The following is a 17,136-nucleotide window of genomic DNA, read 5'->3' as shown; positions in this document are numbered from 1 at the left end:
TTTTTTCAGGTTGCAGCATCCCATTTGGATACCGTCTTGGAAAAGCTGAAAGACATTCTTGACAGCATTGGACATAATTTTTTTCAAAGGTTAGTAAAGAAGATCGGAATTAGCATGTGTTACGATTTTAACTCTTAATATAAAACTAAAGAGAGGGAAATACTTTCTTCTAAATTTCTAAATAAGAATCACCCAATTCTATTGTTTTGATTACAACTATTCTGCTACAAACTTTTGAACATAACCCTAATAATAATAATGAACCAGAAGCAACATGAAAACCTTTAAGGTCCTAAACTTTAGCTTTTCTAGACTGTGCACCGACGAGCTTTAAATCCTGACAAGCTTTTAGAATTTCAAAAGCAATGAAAGGAAAAACGGAAGAAAAGCAAAAAAGAAAAAGGGAAAAAGGAAAATCGAACAAGTAAATGGAACACAGTCTGTTTCTTCTTTCCACTGATTTGGGGGCACCTATTTTGGGCCAAAAAGAGAGTTGATTGCTTATGTTACTGACACTCTAACATCCATTTGTTGCAGATTTCTTGCTTTCTTTTCTGATAGAGTTAAAATAGAGGATTCTGATGACATACATGCTGCTTTAGCTTTAATGTATGGATATGCTGCCAGATATGCTCCATCAACGATTATAGAAGCCAGAATTGACGCACTTGTGGTATGATAATATATTCTTCGTAACTTATCAACTTGTTATCAATCCTATCTATATGTTCATTCTTATGATTTAATTCTGCCACCTGATCCTCGATATCCTTTTGAATAAATTGAAGATTTAGTTACCGATAGAAGCCACAAAAGAATACTGATGGCCATGAAGAAAAGGATAAAGTAGGTTACTTATTTGACATATTATTGATATTATATGAGATTTACATGGTGAATATCTCACATCACTAAATAGAAGGATTTTTCTTTTTGACTTAGAGGAGGAACTTGAAACATATATGGATTCACCAAGTATGCTAAAATAGTTACGTCTTTAATGTAGAATAATTAACCTGAAAGCTAAAACTATGTTAATCCTCTGGGATAGTCTTCAAAGTAAGGTGTTTGATGCACGGCCTACGAACAAGTAATCTTTAATCTTCAGAATCAAGGTTAGTCTCAGTTTCTAGGTATTTTGGAGTTGTGTCTATTACATACCTTATAGAGAAGATTAAAAGTAGAAACCTATAGGAAGCTCCCTGCAGATGTTATCTGTTATCTGGCAGAAAAGAAGCTTCTTGAATTGAACTAATAGCATTAGAGTCGATATTACTTATGGACTTTTTCATCTAGTGAAAAAGTGTCATACTATTATGTGAAACTGTATCTTTAGTTTGAAATATTATCTGCAATTGTTTTTCAGGTCATTTTGTATATTATTTTATCCAAAAATACCCTTTAGCTAATAAAACTCATTCCTACCTTCTCACAAAAAAAAAACTCATTCCTCCCCAAATCACCAATTCCACCACTCTCCCTTCTCTTTCCCAAATTTTTCTACCTTCAGTTTTCCGTCAAAGAGATCGAACTAGATTTCACCAAAAAAGGATTTTCTGACCTTGCCCCCCTTAACTCCACTTGGTATTTGAGCCTACCCCCTTAGATATACTATCTGTTAAAAACACTAAGGTCGTGTTTGGCGTGTGGGAAAGAAATGTGATTACTAGAAACTATCATCCTTCAAAGCGATTCCTAGTAGTTGTTATACCTTACTTTATCACTTAACTTGGTCAATAGGATTAGTAAAGATTGATTTTGTCTGTACATTGTTTAATCTACGATTCTATTCCCATAGGCCAAAAATGACCTTAAAGGTTGTGACAAAAATTAGTAAATTGAACATGGGAAAGTTAATTACCAATTAGTGAAGGGCGTAAAGTCAATTATCAATTAGTGTTCCGTGGGTAAAGCCAAAAAACCCCACGAAAAACTAACCGTGAACAGAGTCTCGGTTTTCTTGGGGTTTGGTTTCTGGTGTCTATGGGAATCGAATACTCAATTTTGTTAGGGTTTGATTCGCTGATGTTTATGGGAATCGAGATCTCGTCGACTAATTCTTAACCTTTCGAGTGAAAATCTCGGCGAGTTTAAAATAGAGAAGATGGAGAAACTTTCCGTGAAACTCAATCAGCTTCACGAATTTAATCAGGCGAAAGCGGCAATTAAGTGATAAAAATCATCACTGATTAATAAAAACCTAATAATTCGATTCAGAAAACGAGGATCTGGGTCCTGATAATAGAAACAAATGATAAGAGTTCAGTTCAGTATTAATGAAATCAGACGGAGTGATTTCATAAATGAAAGAATCCAACAACATTGATACTTGTTGGGTTGCTTGATCGATTTGGTTTCAAAGGTTAAAATAAGATCACACATGCTTTGTTTTAGAGAGAGAGATGGCACTCTAGAAATGTAGTTCGGTACGAAGCTTTAATAGGGCAAAACCAAAACCCTGGAAAAGGATTCAGGAAACGGATAAAAGTAATCAAGGTATTTCTAATCCAGCTCGCTGATTTCTAATTGCCTCTCTCTTTAGATTTCAGATCGCCTCTCTCTATCTATCTATCTGAATCTTTCAAGTTTGAGTTTGCAAGATATGCAAACCGCGTTTGCAAGATCCGCAGACCGAGTTTGCAAGATTCGCAGACCGAGTTTCCAAAATTCGCAGACCGAGTTAGCAGAAAAATGAGCTTTTAGAAAGATTATGAAAATCCTTTCTAAATATATTAATTTTATCAAAATCTGACATATAAAGTTATAAAGATTTAAATTTAAAAGAGAACAAAAGAATTAGTTTCCTAAAAGTGTACTTTAGTCTTTGAAAATATTTTGACATGAATAAAATCTTTTTTGTTGCTTTTTTACTTATTTTGAATATTATTTTGGCTCAAATAGCCATCGCCTTCTTGAACAATCCCCAGACCAAACTAGCAAAATCCCTACCACCTTATTTACATGACACAATGACGTGTCATAGACAAATGATGTTTTATATAAAACTGATTCCCGTTTCCTCTCATCTGGGTGTATGTAGCGTCTCTTAAGTCTCCAGATAAAAGATTTCATATTTATTTTGTGATGGTAAAGCACCGTGTTTCTCATAAAAAATCAAACTTGTGTCTGAGAGAAAATTCAGTTTGTAGGTGTTTAATTCCTCTAATATCTTGGTTTTGAACTTTGTTATATAACTTGGATGTATGTACCTGTTGGTGATTTTACTATGTGATTGATCCCATGCATATTTTTGTACGTGGAGTAGTTTATGTACTCACGTCTTTTGCTTTCAGGGGACCAACATGTTGTCGAGGCTTCTCAATGTACGCCACCCAACAGCAAAACAAGCTGTTATCACTGCGATTGATTTACTAGGTCAGTGAGCTCATGTTATTTTCCGATTTTCTGTAATTTAATCTTTCTTTACGGGAAGTACAGCTATACAATTTGTTAAATCCTTCTTTTCCCTCCTTATCGAGTGAACTAGTCAGCCATAATATGAAATGCTGAATGCATGAGCTATGGTGATAGCTATAAGATCTCTTGATGCTTTTCAGGACTAATCTTAGAACTAGTTGCTTGTGATGGTTTTAGTTTTGAACTCAAGTCATGAGAGTCGGGACAAAAATCTGTGGTATGTCTTTGTGGTGGTTGTCTTTTTCTGACCACTTGTATTATTGAGATGATCAAATCTCTAGATGAGAATTTCCTCCTGAACCCAGCTTAAATGATTTCCACAGATATCCATTAACTTATTTACTTGCCAGTGGTATTTAGTCTCTGCATTTACCTGATTCAGAAAAAGAAGAGATCTCTTTTTCTTGTATTAGAAGTGTTTGAATCCACTTAATTTATAAGTCATGTCTGTTTGCAGGCTAAAAATGTATTTTACGATCTCTAGGATCCAAAAAGGGGTGGGTATACACCCATGGACTCCTCTCTATAGAGATACTTCTAGAGACATGCGAAAGGAATAATTTCTTAGAACGTGATTGATTTCTAATATCATTTTCGGGTTTAGGCCTCTTACTAGCTAGTCCCAGTAAAGCCCTCAGACAGCGAATTTTGAACTTAGAGAAAACCTTGAGATGTTTGATTGAGGTTTTCCATCTCAAAGGACCGTGAGCTTAAGAAGGGAGCCGGTGTAGCCTACCAAGTAATATACTGGGTATGGTCATGTAGTAGACTATCAGCTACCAATTCTTGTATCTTATTATAAAGAAAGCACATCACTTCACTGTTACACTCTATCAATTCCGAATTATACGTTTTTGAATCAATTGATGTTGCTTTTGTTGTTAATTCCGTGTTAGGATCTTGTATTTTATGTATAGTTAACCTTGAGTGATTGAGAAACCTTTCTGCAAATCTTTCACTTTTATATAAATGAGAAGATTGTATCATCACAGGCCGTGCTGTCATTAGTGCTGCTGAAGGCGGTGCATCATTCCCTTTGAAAAGAAGAGACCTCATGCTGGATTATATATTGACTTTGATGGGGCGAGATGATAATGACGGAGTTGCTAGTTCTAGTCTTGAACTCCTTCACACTCAGGTCTGTCTGTGACTATGACCTTGAATAATTCTTTTAGACCATTTGTTGGCACTTGTTAGTTTCTTTGAGGTTTGTTTGGATGCAAGTCTTTCATCAGCAAAATTAAATGCACCGATATTTCACGTAAAACACCCGTTAGGTTTTCCACAAAAAATAACCATTGAATCCGTGTTTCACTCAACCATGTTCAGATTTAGGCATAAAATGCACCTCAAACTGAGTTCATTAGCACACCATATTGCCAACTGCAAATTTACATGCCAATTTTTTTTAATTAATCAAGAACCTGTTAATAAAGTTAAATGGCTTTGTGTTTGTCAACTGTTAAGAGAACAATAAAAAATGAAAAAGCAACTTACTAAAACAAAAAACGGAAAGTTATAACTGTTTTAACAAAATAAAATAAAATTAAACAGTCTATAAACCACCATGTGTAGGATACGCACATCAGTAAGCCAATTATATATCGTTTATTATTTAAATTTTATACGGAAAAGTGATTTGCAACTTTTTGCTGGTAAGGCCATATCATCTTATATTTGATACCAAACTTTCTTTTCCTTACTATATTCCACCAAACAGGAAATTCTTCAATCAAAATAGAGAAAAGCTAATAGAATGCAAACCTGGGAATTTAAAATAATTAAATATCTACTGCCATATTGGGATTAGTCATTAAGCCTAACATACATATTTTAGTCTGTGTTCGCAAGGGGGAAGTTTGCTTTTGTACTTATTATGAACGTTGATGCAGACATTGGCGTTAAGTGCTTGTACTACTTTGGTCTCTGTGGAGCCGAAGCTTTCGGTGGATACAAGAAATCATGTTATGAAGGTACGTATTTCTGTATTACTTGGTTTTAGAAATTTGTTATGTCTACTGATGGATTATATATGGTTATCTTGGCAGGCCACCTTAGGTTTCTTTGCTTTACCAAATGATCCATCGGACATTGTGGATCCTCTTATAAACAACCTCATTACCCTATTGTGTGCAATTCTGCTTACAAGGTAGTATTTGTTATAACAAATCCATATGTGGCCCTCTTTTGTTCATTGTAATTTTTCTTTTTTCTTTTTTTTTTTATCTCTCCTGATCTTATTTTCTGAGTAGGTTGGGAGAGTTCCTGTATATTCTTTCCCCTTTTTCTATTAATTCAAAAAAGAAAAGCTAATTCGTATGTAATATATCCATGGTTTTAATGTTGACACATGGTTGTACATTATTGTCTCTCTATCAGAAGTACGACAACTCATTTACCCTATTCGCTCTGTTATAATCAGTAGTAGTAACTTATTTCAACACCAGTTACTTGTTTATCCCCTCCTCACCAATGTACCGAAGTACCGATATTTAGCACCTGACTGATATTAAAAAGAATGTCGGTATCCAACTACTTGGCTTCTTAGATATTTTGGTCTACACTCTAGCTGCAAGCCTATATATGTAATTTTTTTGTATTCGTCGCTTAACTAGAATATCTGTTAATTAGTGGAGAAGATGGTAGAAGTCGAGCAGAGCAGCTATTGCATATTCTCAGACAACTTGATAAATTTGTTTCCTCTTCTGTCGAGCATCAAAGGAAAAGAGGTTGTCTCGCAGTCTATGAGCTGCTTCTCAAATTTCGAACACTTTGTTCTAGTGGAAGTGGCATACACAATAATCAAATGGATCGAATGCTGCACAGAAATTTCTCTAATCTACCATGTAATTTTGTTCTTCGGATAATTGAATCAACTTTTTACATCTTCATCGTATAATTCTTTTGTCCTCTCATGTTGGTTAACATCTAACTTTCTTTGGTTCCAGCTGTATTTGTATTACCAAGTCGAACCTCCTTATGCATAGGGGAAAGGGTTATAGTTTATCTTCCACGTTGTGCAGATACCAGTTCTGAAGTTAGAAAGATTTCAGCCCAGGTTTGTAATTTAATGGCAAGTTGGCATATTTGAAATACACACGGGTTTCATGAAATGATTTCTGTCTTTTTGGATTTTTATAGATTCTTGATCTGTTCTTCACCGTGGCTCTTTCACTTCCGAGGACAGTAGGGTCGACTGTTGGAGAGATAGAAATTTCATACAGCGCATTGTCTTCCCTTGAAGATGTCATTGCCATTTTGAGAAGTGTGAGCCACCAATTCCCTATGCTCTTTTTTCTCTATGCTTGTCTTATCAAAATGTTATTTGAAGTACGCTAGTAGCTAATATGATACGGTTAAATTTCTCTTCATTTTGGGTTTCTTTCATCAGGATGCGTCTATTGATCAATCCGAGGTTTTCAACAGGGTTGTTTCCTCTGTTTGTATTCTACTGTCAAGGGACGAGGTAAGCCATCTTACTTCACCCCAGACTGAATCTTATGCTCCATTTATACTCATTGTATATTGTTTGAGTTTTGAGCAGCTGGTTGCCACATTACTTGGTTGCACTTCGTCTGTATGTGACAAAATTAAGCAATCAGCAGAAGGCGCTATTCAAGCAGTTATGGAGTTCGTTACAAAGAGGGGGAGTGAGTTAAATGAAACTGATGTTTCAAGGTCTGATTAATAATGAAAACATATGATTTTAGTTGCCAAAGTACTCCTGCAAGGATTTCATAGCAATGGTATTTCTTTCCTCAGGACAACCCAATCTTTGTTATCAGCGACAGTGCTTGTAGCCGAGAAACATTTACGTCAGGAGATTCTTGGTGCTGTATCCTTTAATGTGAAAATATAACTATTTAATTGGAAATACAGTAGTGGCCTTGTGTCTGAAAAAGTTTGTGTTTATTCAAGAAGCTATCATCTGTGAGGATGATTCTGCGAGAAGCGTCATATTAAGCCCGACCACATTGATGACTTTGTGGGCAACACAGTTGACAGAGGATATAGCTGTCTTTTGCTGAAAATTCTGAAGGTCTTATTTTTATTATAAATGCTGTACATAATCTCCTCTATCTTTATCATGAATTTCCTTCACTGTACAAAGATATCGTGTCTAGCTGAAAACACCAGTTCGAAAATTGTCTTCAATGAAGTACTGGCTGCAGCTGGAAAGGACATACTCACGAAGGATATATCCAGATTAAGGGGTGGCTGGCCAATGCAGGATGTATTCTATGTATGCCTAATATTCTTGATTTTTAATCAAATATACTGTTATATGATTTTCCACATCAAAATCTTTATTCTTTTTTTGTGTTACTTTATCAAGGCATTTTCTCAGCATGCCGTTCTATCAGTTTCATTCCTAGAGCATTTGGTATCGGTCCTTAACCAGATACCATTTCTCAAAGGTGATTCAGATGGAGTTGAGAGCTTTAATTCTTCTGAATCTTCTGTGGATGAAAACGTTCTCCAAGCAGCTATTCTTGCTCTCACTGCCTTGTTCAGGTCTCATTTGAACTAACAATTGCCATATTAAAACTTTGATATTTTTGTCAATGTCACATTATCAAGTACTGTTCAGGACAATCTTGTCTTTTGTTTGAATTACAGAGGTGGTGGCAAGGTTGGGAAGAAAGCTGTTGAACAAAATTATGCAGTAGTTCTTTCTGCACTGACACTTCAATTAGGAAGTTGTCATGGTCTAGTTGGAACTGGTCAGCCTGAACCTCTGAGGTAACTTACTTATGTAAACTTACTATTACGGACAAGTACAGTTACCATTTTCTGTGTCAAACTATAGAAGCTTCTAATTTATTCATCTCAAATTTGTTTTAGGGCTCTGTTAATTGCATTCCAGGCTTTTTGTGAATGTGTTGGAGATCTTGAGATGGGAAAGGTACATTTCTCTGCCGTATCTAGTTATGTTGTGATGTAGATTTCAGTTCATAACTTTTTCATGATGAGCCAAGTGTCTTTGTAGATTTTGGCTAGAGATGGTGAACATAATAAAAATGAGAAGTGGATCAGTCTAATTGGAGATCTGGCTGGTTGTATATCGATAAAGAGACCAAAAGAGGTAAATTACTAAATTTCACGTGTTTCCCGATTGACTAAAGATCACTTGCGATGCTGTTCTTGTCGAATATTAGTTTCTATTTGTCCATGCCAACCTCATTAACTAAACCTAAAGATATAAAATAAACTAAATAAGGTATAAAAATTTACATAATAAAAGCAGCAAGACTTTTATCAACTGCATATGCTTTTCTCTTCGGGAATACTAAATATCCATGAATTTGAGTCCGTTCTCAGTAGCATGACATGCTACCTAAAATGATGTTTCCTTTATTGTGAAATAAACTAAATAAGGTATAAAAATTTACATAATAAAAGCAGCAAGACTTTTATCAACTGCATATGCTTTTCTCTTCGGGAATACTAAATATCCATGAATTTGAGTCCGTTCTCAGTAGCATGACATGCTACCTAAAATGATGTTTCCTTTATTGTGAAAGGGCACACTTTTGCTAAGAAACTTGCAGAGGAAAAGTATGAATATAGTTAAGAGTTTAAGTCCTTAAGGAAGAAAAAGAGGACTAGCTCCTGGTATCACCAACCCCTCATTGGACCAATGCATGCACTTCCTACAACAGGATGAATCCCAGTTGGACATAAAGACATGAAAGTTGAAGCTCTCTTGTTGTCTATACCCACCCAAACTGATGTTCTTTTGTCATATCCTGATTTACCTTTGTATAGAAGTGTCCTCTGCTGCCTAAAATAGTAAAAAGCGTATAATTTTGGAAGTTAAATATACATGGTATATTCTGTGGAGTCGAAATGGTGGTTATTTGCAAGTACAAATGTAAGCAATTCTGGCAAAGATAATAAATTATAAGCTTCTAACAATTACTTTATTTGGTTTCCTTGAGTAAGACTAAACTGTGGCCATTCACTTGTCTGAAACTTTTCTTTCTTTTGTGATCCTTATCCAGGTTCCAACTATATGTGTACTTCTTAGTAAAGCTCTGAACCTACACCAGAAGTTTCAAAGGGAAGCTGCCGCTGCAGCATTGTCGGAATTTGTGCGATTTAGGTATGCTTCTGTCATCTTAACCTCTCTTAGCTCAATAAGTATTTAGCCGTAATTACAACCATTTTGTGTGTTGTAAATCTTCAAGTGAGTCGTTCATTTAGTTTTTGGTGTGTTACTAATTTAGGTCTTGCACTACTCAGCTTCCAAATTCTTATTTGCCGATGATTTAATGTTGCAGTGATGGTGTTAGTTCGCTTCTGGAACAGATGGTTGTAGCATTGTGTCAACATGTTTCGGATGAGTCACCATCTGTTAGACGTTTGTGTCTAAGAGGCCTGGTGCAGGTCTGTCTTTCCACCTTTACCTCTTCATAAGGAATGAATCTTGGAATTGTTCGTAATTTAATTTGTCAGTGTCTAAATAGAGTAAGCCTTAAACAAGTTTAAACCACCATCTTTGTTTCTTTTTCCATGTAGATCCTCTGCTTATACACATTTCCTTGACCATGTAATTTCAACTCTTTCTAGTTTTCTAATGTCTCGATTTCTCGTTTGTGTCGTTGAATATGCAGATACCTTCAATTCATATGCTTCAACACATCACTCAAGTTTTTGGTGTAATAGTAGCTCTACTTGAGGATCCAGATGAATCTGTTCAACTGACTGCAGTGTTATGCCTGCTGAAAGTAAGACACTCCACTTTGACTTCTATTCTAGTTCATTTACTATATTAGCTGGCTAGTCTTTTAGTGCCTGTGTGGCATGTGCTATTTGACTTAAACCATATTCATTTCATTACTTCACCTGAAAAATCTCAGGTGCTTGAGTCGTCACCTAAGGAAGCCGTGGATCGTGTTTTGCTCAACTTATCCGTACGGTTACGTAATCTTCAAGTAAGTATTAACTTGCTTTCTCTGAAAGCCGCCGATTGAGTCAGCATTTGCATTACTTGTCTCTGTTTGATGCCAATGTATATATGATCTGATGCAGTTAGGATGACTAATGTTCTAGAAAGTTTTTCAGTTAGCATTTTCGGTTTCCAACACTATTACAAAGTATCATCAGTTGGCGTTTGGATTTTTAACTCAACTGTTGTTTTTATAATTTTTGGGCTCCTAGTCCAAAAATCTACACTTAAACACACATTTAGTCCACCCTAATATCAATATAGGATTTTAAGCCAAAATAATAATTATAACGGATATTTAGTCCAAATTGACCCATCTCTATAGAAAAAACAGATCTCTATCATTTCTATTTAATCATAATACCCATTATAACCTTTTATATAAGAAAAAATCCACTTTTGAAAACCAATCCCCAAAAGTCTCTTTCTTTTTTTTCTCAGATTTTTTCAATTGATTTCAAACTTACTATCTGTTTCGCAATATACACGTTATTTAGTATCAATTACGTATGTTTCTACAACAAAACACATTCAGTATAGTTAAAGTATGTCTAGATGTCAAAGTTACAGTGATTTTCTGTTTATTGATCCTTGTTTTGTTTCATAAATAACGTGTTATTTATTGTTAAAGTTTCATACTTTATTTCTTTTTTTTTTTGTATGTGTCATACATAATACATTATGTATCAACAATGTTTCTTCCAAAAGGGAAAAGGACTAAAATCCTATTTTCTGGGAAGAGTGGACCTTAATCCCCTTTTTGAATTTTATTTTGGGCCTAAAACCCGTGGACCGTTGTTTTTACATATTTGCATGCTTTCTTGACCAAGAATTCTATTGCTGTTATTAATTGTATGCAAGTTTTTCCTATTTCCTTAAGCATTGAAAGTTTGACACTAGAGAGTTAGGAGACCGTGACACAATCAAACCATGTCGTAGTGGGAGGCAAAATGTTTTTACAGCCTATTCAGTATAATATTTTGGATCAAGTATCTCATTTGGGTGTTCTTGTACTTCAGTACGTTCACCCAAAATGGAGAACTGCACATCATCGTCTGCCTTTAGGCCTATCTGATTTCCTCGAAATGTATTTGTTTCCGTAACTTTTGGGTGAACTACTTTGTGCGGATTTTCACAGACAACGTAAAAGTAAATGTTCTAAAGATTGTTGTGTTCTAAACCATGCGATCATTGGCATGTTCTTGATGTTAAATCTGTCTGAGAACAGGTATCCATGGACTCAAACATGCGAACCAATGCCTTTGCAGCTTTTGGAATGTTATGTAGCTATGGAGCTGGCAACCAGCGTGAAGCGTTCATTGAGCAGGTATGTCATGTTGATCAGTATCTTACCATTGCAAACTGAAAGCTACTATGATCACCTATCTATCTAGAAGTTCAGATAATTTTGTTTGTATCATCCTACTCCTCTAGTCCACTGCAAACTGAAAGCTATTATGATCAGGTTCATGCAACCCTTCCTCGCTTGATTCTGCATGTTCATGACGATGAACTTACTGTTCGACAAGCTTGTCGGGTAAATGGTCTTCTCATAAATCTTGGGATTAATTTCTTTGTCTGCATGAACATTTTTTTACTGGATATGCCTTAAAAACTATCATTTGTTGTTTCAATAGCAAACCCTCAGACAAATTGCACCCTTAATAGACATGGATGGTATGACAGCCCTCTTCAACATGCATTCTTTTAATTCGGACCACCGGTATGTATGAATCATTCGAACCACAAACTCAAGGATCTGAAACCTAGTCTTGTATTGGCATCACTTCTTATTTTTTTCAATGTCATCTTAATCAGGAGTGATTATGAGGACTTCATAAGGGATCTTACAAGACAACTTTGCCAAAGCTTTTACTCCAGAGCTGGCACTTACATGGCATCTGTAGTTCAGGTACGTGTATTTGGTGAGAATACCTATTTAGAGCATATTATAGGACAAGCCAATATATGGATATGGTGTTATGCTCTCTAGCCTTTCGCATTAGTTTCCTTGGCGCACATTATTGACTTGCATAAGCACCAACATTGGGTGGTCTTGGCCTTTCTCACCCCACTTATGAGCTGAGCACCTGCCCCTTTTACAACAGATGTGGTATTATCTTAACAATCTCCCGTCAAGCATTGTTTTAACGTCAATAGACTATTGAACTTGAACTTGTTACATTGTGGACTCTGATACCTCTAAGGCAGGAGCTGCTCAGACGTGAAGGTCTCCCCGTACTTATAAACTGACCACCGACCTTTCTTTAACTAATGCGGGATTAGCTCGAAAATCTGTGGGATACTGTAACCATGACCAAATAACAATAATAGAACTTGAGTTGGTCATTTGCTCTTGATGCACAGGCAATTGATGCTCCATGGCCAATGATCCAAGCAAATGCCATTTACTTCTCTAGTAGCATGATGTCCCACTCAGACGATCAACGAATCTTGGTTCCTTACTATGCACAGGTTAGTAGTAATGTCAAGTCACTAACAATGAACTAAATTTCGTACATACTAGAACAAATAGATAAACTAAATGTGTTTCTCGCTTCAGGTTTTTGGGTTGTTGGTAGCGAAATTGAGTCGATCACCTGATGCAGTTGTTCGAGCAACGTGCTCTTTAGCTCTAGGTTTGTTACTGAAATCTACGAACTCTCTCTCATGGAGAGTATCTCGGCTTGATTCAAGGAGGAGCCATGAATTGGTGTGACTTGTAATACACAGCAAGACGGGGAAGTAAATGGTGATGTGAATGGAAAAAGATGTTGATATTTTCTAGACCCTTTTGATTCTAGTTGTGACCTTTGTATAGCTGCTTATGAATGTAATTTATTTGTAGAAGTTTACCATGACTGCTTTGATCTGTAAAGTGCAGTCACAACTCAAAACAATAAGTTTTTGGCAATAAATAGAGTTTGTTTCTGAATTGCAAATATATTTTGAAATTTGGCCAGGCCAAAGGACCCCTCAATTATAGAGAAAGTAGGTGTAAGAGAAACTTATAGGCTGTAGCAAACCATTTGAGAAATGATATATTCTTACGAATCGGGATATTTAGCTCACCCGTGAAATCCCGAAAGAGGAATTAGTGAGCTAGTAGGTGGGAAGGTGAATTTTGGGCGAAGAAGTGACCTCTTTTGGTAAGAATACAAATATACAAAATAATATACCTGTGTGACCTTCACGATATACTTCCACCTAATACATTAGTGTGTAAAAGATGGACAACTTGATTAATCTCCGAAAAAGAATGATCTGTTTTTGTTAGATATAATCTAGTCCAGAATGAAATCTTGGAACTGCAATAGTCCATTTTCTTCTATTACTTTTTCAATGCAAACATAATCCAAACTAAGAAGCTACATTATTATATTAATGACGTCTTCATACATATGTATATTGCTAGGAAGTGCAAAACACAAATTATGTCTTGTATGCCTTGGGATAAGTCCTGTCGTCGGGTCCAACATCGTGTGAACCTGTGTTCACGTAAGGTCCTCGGAAAGTTGCTTGAGGTGGTAGTGGTTTTGATGAGTCAATCACAGGCTTTCCCTTCGAGGTCCTGCGTAATAACAACATTGAGAATGAGATACTAAAAAAAAGAAGAATAGCTAGCATGGAACTGAAAGGAAGATGTCGACATACGCCATGTAGAAAGGAAATGCCAATCCAGCAGCTGCAAAGGCTACTAAACCTGTGGCTAGCACAGCATTACGCGAAAGAGGCATCGAAATTGCAACCTTGTCAACAAATACTGAAACCCATAATGACAGAACGTTAACTGAATCCTGAACCTTTTCTCTAAGAAATAAAGCTGTGAAATTGGATTACAATAACTGCATATGCCCTGTTTTGTACGATTCAAGGGTGTAGGCGTATACCCTGCCCTATAGAATCAGACAATGACATATAACCTGTTAAAAAGGGATTGAAGAGGGGCATAAACCTGCACCCTGAGGGAAAGACGTGCCCCGAAGTGTTTTAGAAAGTGATGTCGTTAATGCGTTATTCGAATCCACTTATATGATTTTAGGAAAACTATGTCTCCCGTTATAGAGGTTGATTTCGCTTAACAAAAATGAGCTTCCTATTATCATACTTAACTACTCCCCCTCTAACAAAAGCTGACATCCTATTCATGGTGGAACTTGTGACCGACAAACGTTCCGTCATAAGTTCCTCTTCTTGTGTATATGGTCTATCTAAATCGTAAAGGAAGATGATTGCATATGGTCAGGAACAACGCTGCTGTTCTAATAGGTCTTCAATTTGGAGTCTTAGTTAATCCTTTATCCATTTTTTCGAAAAGTGTATAATATTAACAGGGAAGGAACTATATTAGCAACAGTGTACAAACAGATAATAAGTAAGTTAAGGATCAAGTAGAGTATTACAAAACCTTCCACATTTCTTAACACCAAAAGAACTATTAATGAAACACCGATTTCTCAAGGCTTTCCTAGGTAAGATAATACTACTTTCGTCTCCAACTTTATTCAAGGGGTTCTTCCTACCTGATCCAGACCCGTTTTCATAATTATATTATTTGTTATATTATTACGCGGCATAACATCACGACAGATACACAAAAGGAATACTACAAAGCGACATAACGTCACAACTGGTAGACAAACAAAGTCGTAACTCTCATTCTCAACAAGTATTATCTTCCTACCAATTTACGCATCTTTCGAGCCCGTAACTTGAAAAAAAATTTGATCTGGTACTATGTAGTTGGTCTCGGTCCGGCCGAAGACCGAGACGAGGCCGAGACGGACCGAGATTCTCGGCCGAGACAGCAAGTGTAGCTATTAGCTAATGGCCTACTACTAAGGCACTACTTAGGCATAAAATAAATCCTAATCTACTAAAATTAGGTCCTTGTGTTCTTTACTTCTTTATTAGTTCTTAATTCTAGTTTTTACTACTTATTCTAACCTAATAATTGTATAAATAAATCCTAATCTACTAAAATTTTGAAAGTTTCGAAAGAATTTTCAGAGTTTCTATGAGGCATAAAACCTAAGAATTCTATATAGTATTACTGCTATTTATATTAGATCCATTGGGAATACAATAAGTAGTTAAGATTTAAGAAGATAATAAATAGTAGTACACAATTAGGCCTAAGAGTTTTTCCAAAAAGTTCCAAATATTTAGAAATTACTGTCTCGGTCTCGGATTGTCTCGGTCGAGTTTCGCCGAGAATCTCGGCCAAACCCTAACTCGGGGTCTCGGCCGAGTCTCGTCTCGGGAGAGGGCCGAGACTGAGATGAGACCCGAGATTCTCGGCTGTCTCGGCCGAGACCAACCACATAGATCTAGTATAATCCAATCTATGATGCAAACCCCGGTTTAGAACTCAAGCTTGACCAATAGCTAACATGGGTAGATTGCAGAAGAGTTGTTCATATACACATTATCAGTCTCACTGTTGGCAGCTTAGCGTCAGCGATGATCCTAAGTATCTCTTACTATGAACTATTATGAAACATAATTTTCAGTAGTTCTTTTTTCAAACCAAAATGTGAAATCTAACTCGACGTCTGAATTGACTGGAATCAGATTACAAAATGTTTGTTTTTGTCGGACTCGCCTGAGAGACTGATTTTGGTTGATTTTAAGTCTATTTTGCTATCCAATTTATTGTTAGAATACTAAGCGAATAAGGAAATCAGATGAATCTCGGAATTTCCCCGAGAAAAAAACCCTAACTTTAGTATCTCAAATACTTCATCAATCTGACAAACAATTACAAGATCGGAGGTAACACAATAAGATTCCGACAAATTGAAATATCAAAAAAATTGTATAAAATGCTTCATTGAAAACAAAGAAAAGAATTTCACGAGTACTAGTGAAACCCTAGATAGAAGAAGAAAACGGTTCATCACCTGATATTCGACTAGTTCCTGTTGCGGAGCCAAATTCTCTTACCACGGTCGACGTATAGTTCAAAATTTCTCTTTCAGGTTTCTAGGCAAGAACACTGAGACCTATTATGTGTCCTCTGATTGTTTTGTTGAAGATTATTAGACAAAATGTGTCATCAATACAAAGAAAATTAGGTTGGAGGGTTAATTTCAAATGCAAATGGGAAAATGTCTCATTTCCAAGGCCTAAAGGTACATACAAGAGTATAATTTTTTTTTTGTTCCCCAACAGCTGGTAGCCCGATTAGTAAGTGTATATATTCTGCAATGCGGAAGTCGCACGTTCGATCACATGCAAGTGTCTAAGAATATTGAACTAGGGTATAAAGTAAAGTAGTTTATGTAGACTTTAGGTTATTAATTTCGTCAGACTTTAGGCCAAAAATATTTCAGTAAATATCGTGTTTATCACATCGTATCGATGTATCACTGCCTTTGTAATGACCATAGTCAATATTAAAAAAAACAGTATTTTTGTTCGACTCAACAACTTCGTTGTACAATGGCTTATGACACAGTGGACATATTTGTGACAAAATAAGAAGTAAAAGATGTCAATCACATTTTTGTAGATAACAACTAGATTACATATAATTGCAACAAAAAAGACTAGATTATATATAATTTACAACAAAAGAAAAAGAAAAACTAGATTATGTAAAATGTCTTTCAACAAAAAAAGATTATATAAAATGTGCTAAATGAATACTGTTGGACGGACAATGAAGTAGCATCTTTAACAAAAAAAAAAAAAAAGTAGCATTATGTATACAATAAAAAGTATATTATATACAACAAAATAACATGTACACCATAACACGCATT

General features: G+C 35.8%; 2 protein-coding genes across 3 annotated transcripts in view; one reads left to right on the top strand and one right to left on the bottom strand.

The window, feature by feature from the left end:
• LOC147558151 (ARM repeat superfamily protein) overlaps positions 1 to 13,311 on the top strand; it is a 28,197-nt gene extending 14,886 nt beyond the window's left edge. For both annotated transcript variants that reach the window (XM_086659694.1, XM_086659695.1), the window contains 27 exons: positions 10 to 89; positions 538 to 673; positions 3,294 to 3,375; positions 4,410 to 4,555; positions 5,310 to 5,390; positions 5,466 to 5,566; positions 6,049 to 6,263; positions 6,366 to 6,475; positions 6,559 to 6,684; positions 6,809 to 6,883; positions 6,962 to 7,095; positions 7,180 to 7,252; positions 7,529 to 7,660; positions 7,754 to 7,932; positions 8,038 to 8,160; positions 8,263 to 8,323; positions 8,408 to 8,503; positions 9,423 to 9,523; positions 9,702 to 9,807; positions 10,035 to 10,148; positions 10,281 to 10,355; positions 11,598 to 11,696; positions 11,835 to 11,906; positions 12,007 to 12,092; positions 12,188 to 12,281; positions 12,737 to 12,844; positions 12,933 to 13,311. In XM_086659694.1, the coding sequence (XP_086515820.1) occupies positions 10 to 89; positions 538 to 673; positions 3,294 to 3,375; positions 4,410 to 4,555; positions 5,310 to 5,390; positions 5,466 to 5,566; positions 6,049 to 6,263; positions 6,366 to 6,475; positions 6,559 to 6,684; positions 6,809 to 6,883; positions 6,962 to 7,095; positions 7,180 to 7,252; positions 7,529 to 7,660; positions 7,754 to 7,932; positions 8,038 to 8,160; positions 8,263 to 8,323; positions 8,408 to 8,503; positions 9,423 to 9,523; positions 9,702 to 9,807; positions 10,035 to 10,148; positions 10,281 to 10,355; positions 11,598 to 11,696; positions 11,835 to 11,906; positions 12,007 to 12,092; positions 12,188 to 12,281; positions 12,737 to 12,844; positions 12,933 to 13,088 (2,961 nt within the window). In that variant the 3' untranslated portion in view covers positions 13,089 to 13,311. The remainder of the gene's footprint in view (positions 1 to 9; positions 90 to 537; positions 674 to 3,293; positions 3,376 to 4,409; positions 4,556 to 5,309; positions 5,391 to 5,465; positions 5,567 to 6,048; positions 6,264 to 6,365; positions 6,476 to 6,558; positions 6,685 to 6,808; positions 6,884 to 6,961; positions 7,096 to 7,179; positions 7,253 to 7,528; positions 7,661 to 7,753; positions 7,933 to 8,037; positions 8,161 to 8,262; positions 8,324 to 8,407; positions 8,504 to 9,422; positions 9,524 to 9,701; positions 9,808 to 10,034; positions 10,149 to 10,280; positions 10,356 to 11,597; positions 11,697 to 11,834; positions 11,907 to 12,006; positions 12,093 to 12,187; positions 12,282 to 12,736; positions 12,845 to 12,932) is intronic.
• Positions 13,312 to 13,664: 353 nt separating this feature from the next.
• On the bottom strand, positions 13,665 to 16,378 carry LOC147558150 (uncharacterized). The gene is made up of 3 exons (XM_086659696.1): positions 16,273 to 16,378; positions 14,024 to 14,132; positions 13,665 to 13,940 (listed from the first exon to the last, which is right to left on the bottom strand). The coding sequence occupies exons 2-3, from the start codon at positions 14,104 to 14,106 to the stop codon at positions 13,802 to 13,804; spliced, it is 222 nt and encodes a 73-aa protein (XP_086515822.1). The 5' UTR covers positions 14,107 to 14,132; positions 16,273 to 16,378; the 3' UTR covers positions 13,665 to 13,801.
• Positions 16,379 to 17,136: the final 758 nt, after the last annotated feature.

This window comes from Eschscholzia californica, unplaced genomic scaffold (genome assembly GCF_041429995.1).
Source record: "Eschscholzia californica isolate CP2 unplaced genomic scaffold, dmEscCali1.0.p SCAF_2, whole genome shotgun sequence".
NCBI classification, from domain to species: Eukaryota; Viridiplantae; Streptophyta; class Magnoliopsida; order Ranunculales; family Papaveraceae; genus Eschscholzia; species Eschscholzia californica.
This window is presented reverse-complemented; position numbering and strand designations above follow the sequence as displayed.

Bases quoted from the DNA above. Each gene is read 5' to 3' on its own strand.
- LOC147558150 (XM_086659696.1), bottom strand. From the start codon at position 14,106: ATGCCTCTTTCGCGTAATGCTGTGCTAGCCACAGGTTTAGTAGCCTTT. The intron at 13,941-14,023 runs GTATGTCGACAT...GTTATTACGCAG, and splicing joins GCATTTCCTTTCTACATGGC to GACCTCGAAGGGAAAGCCTG.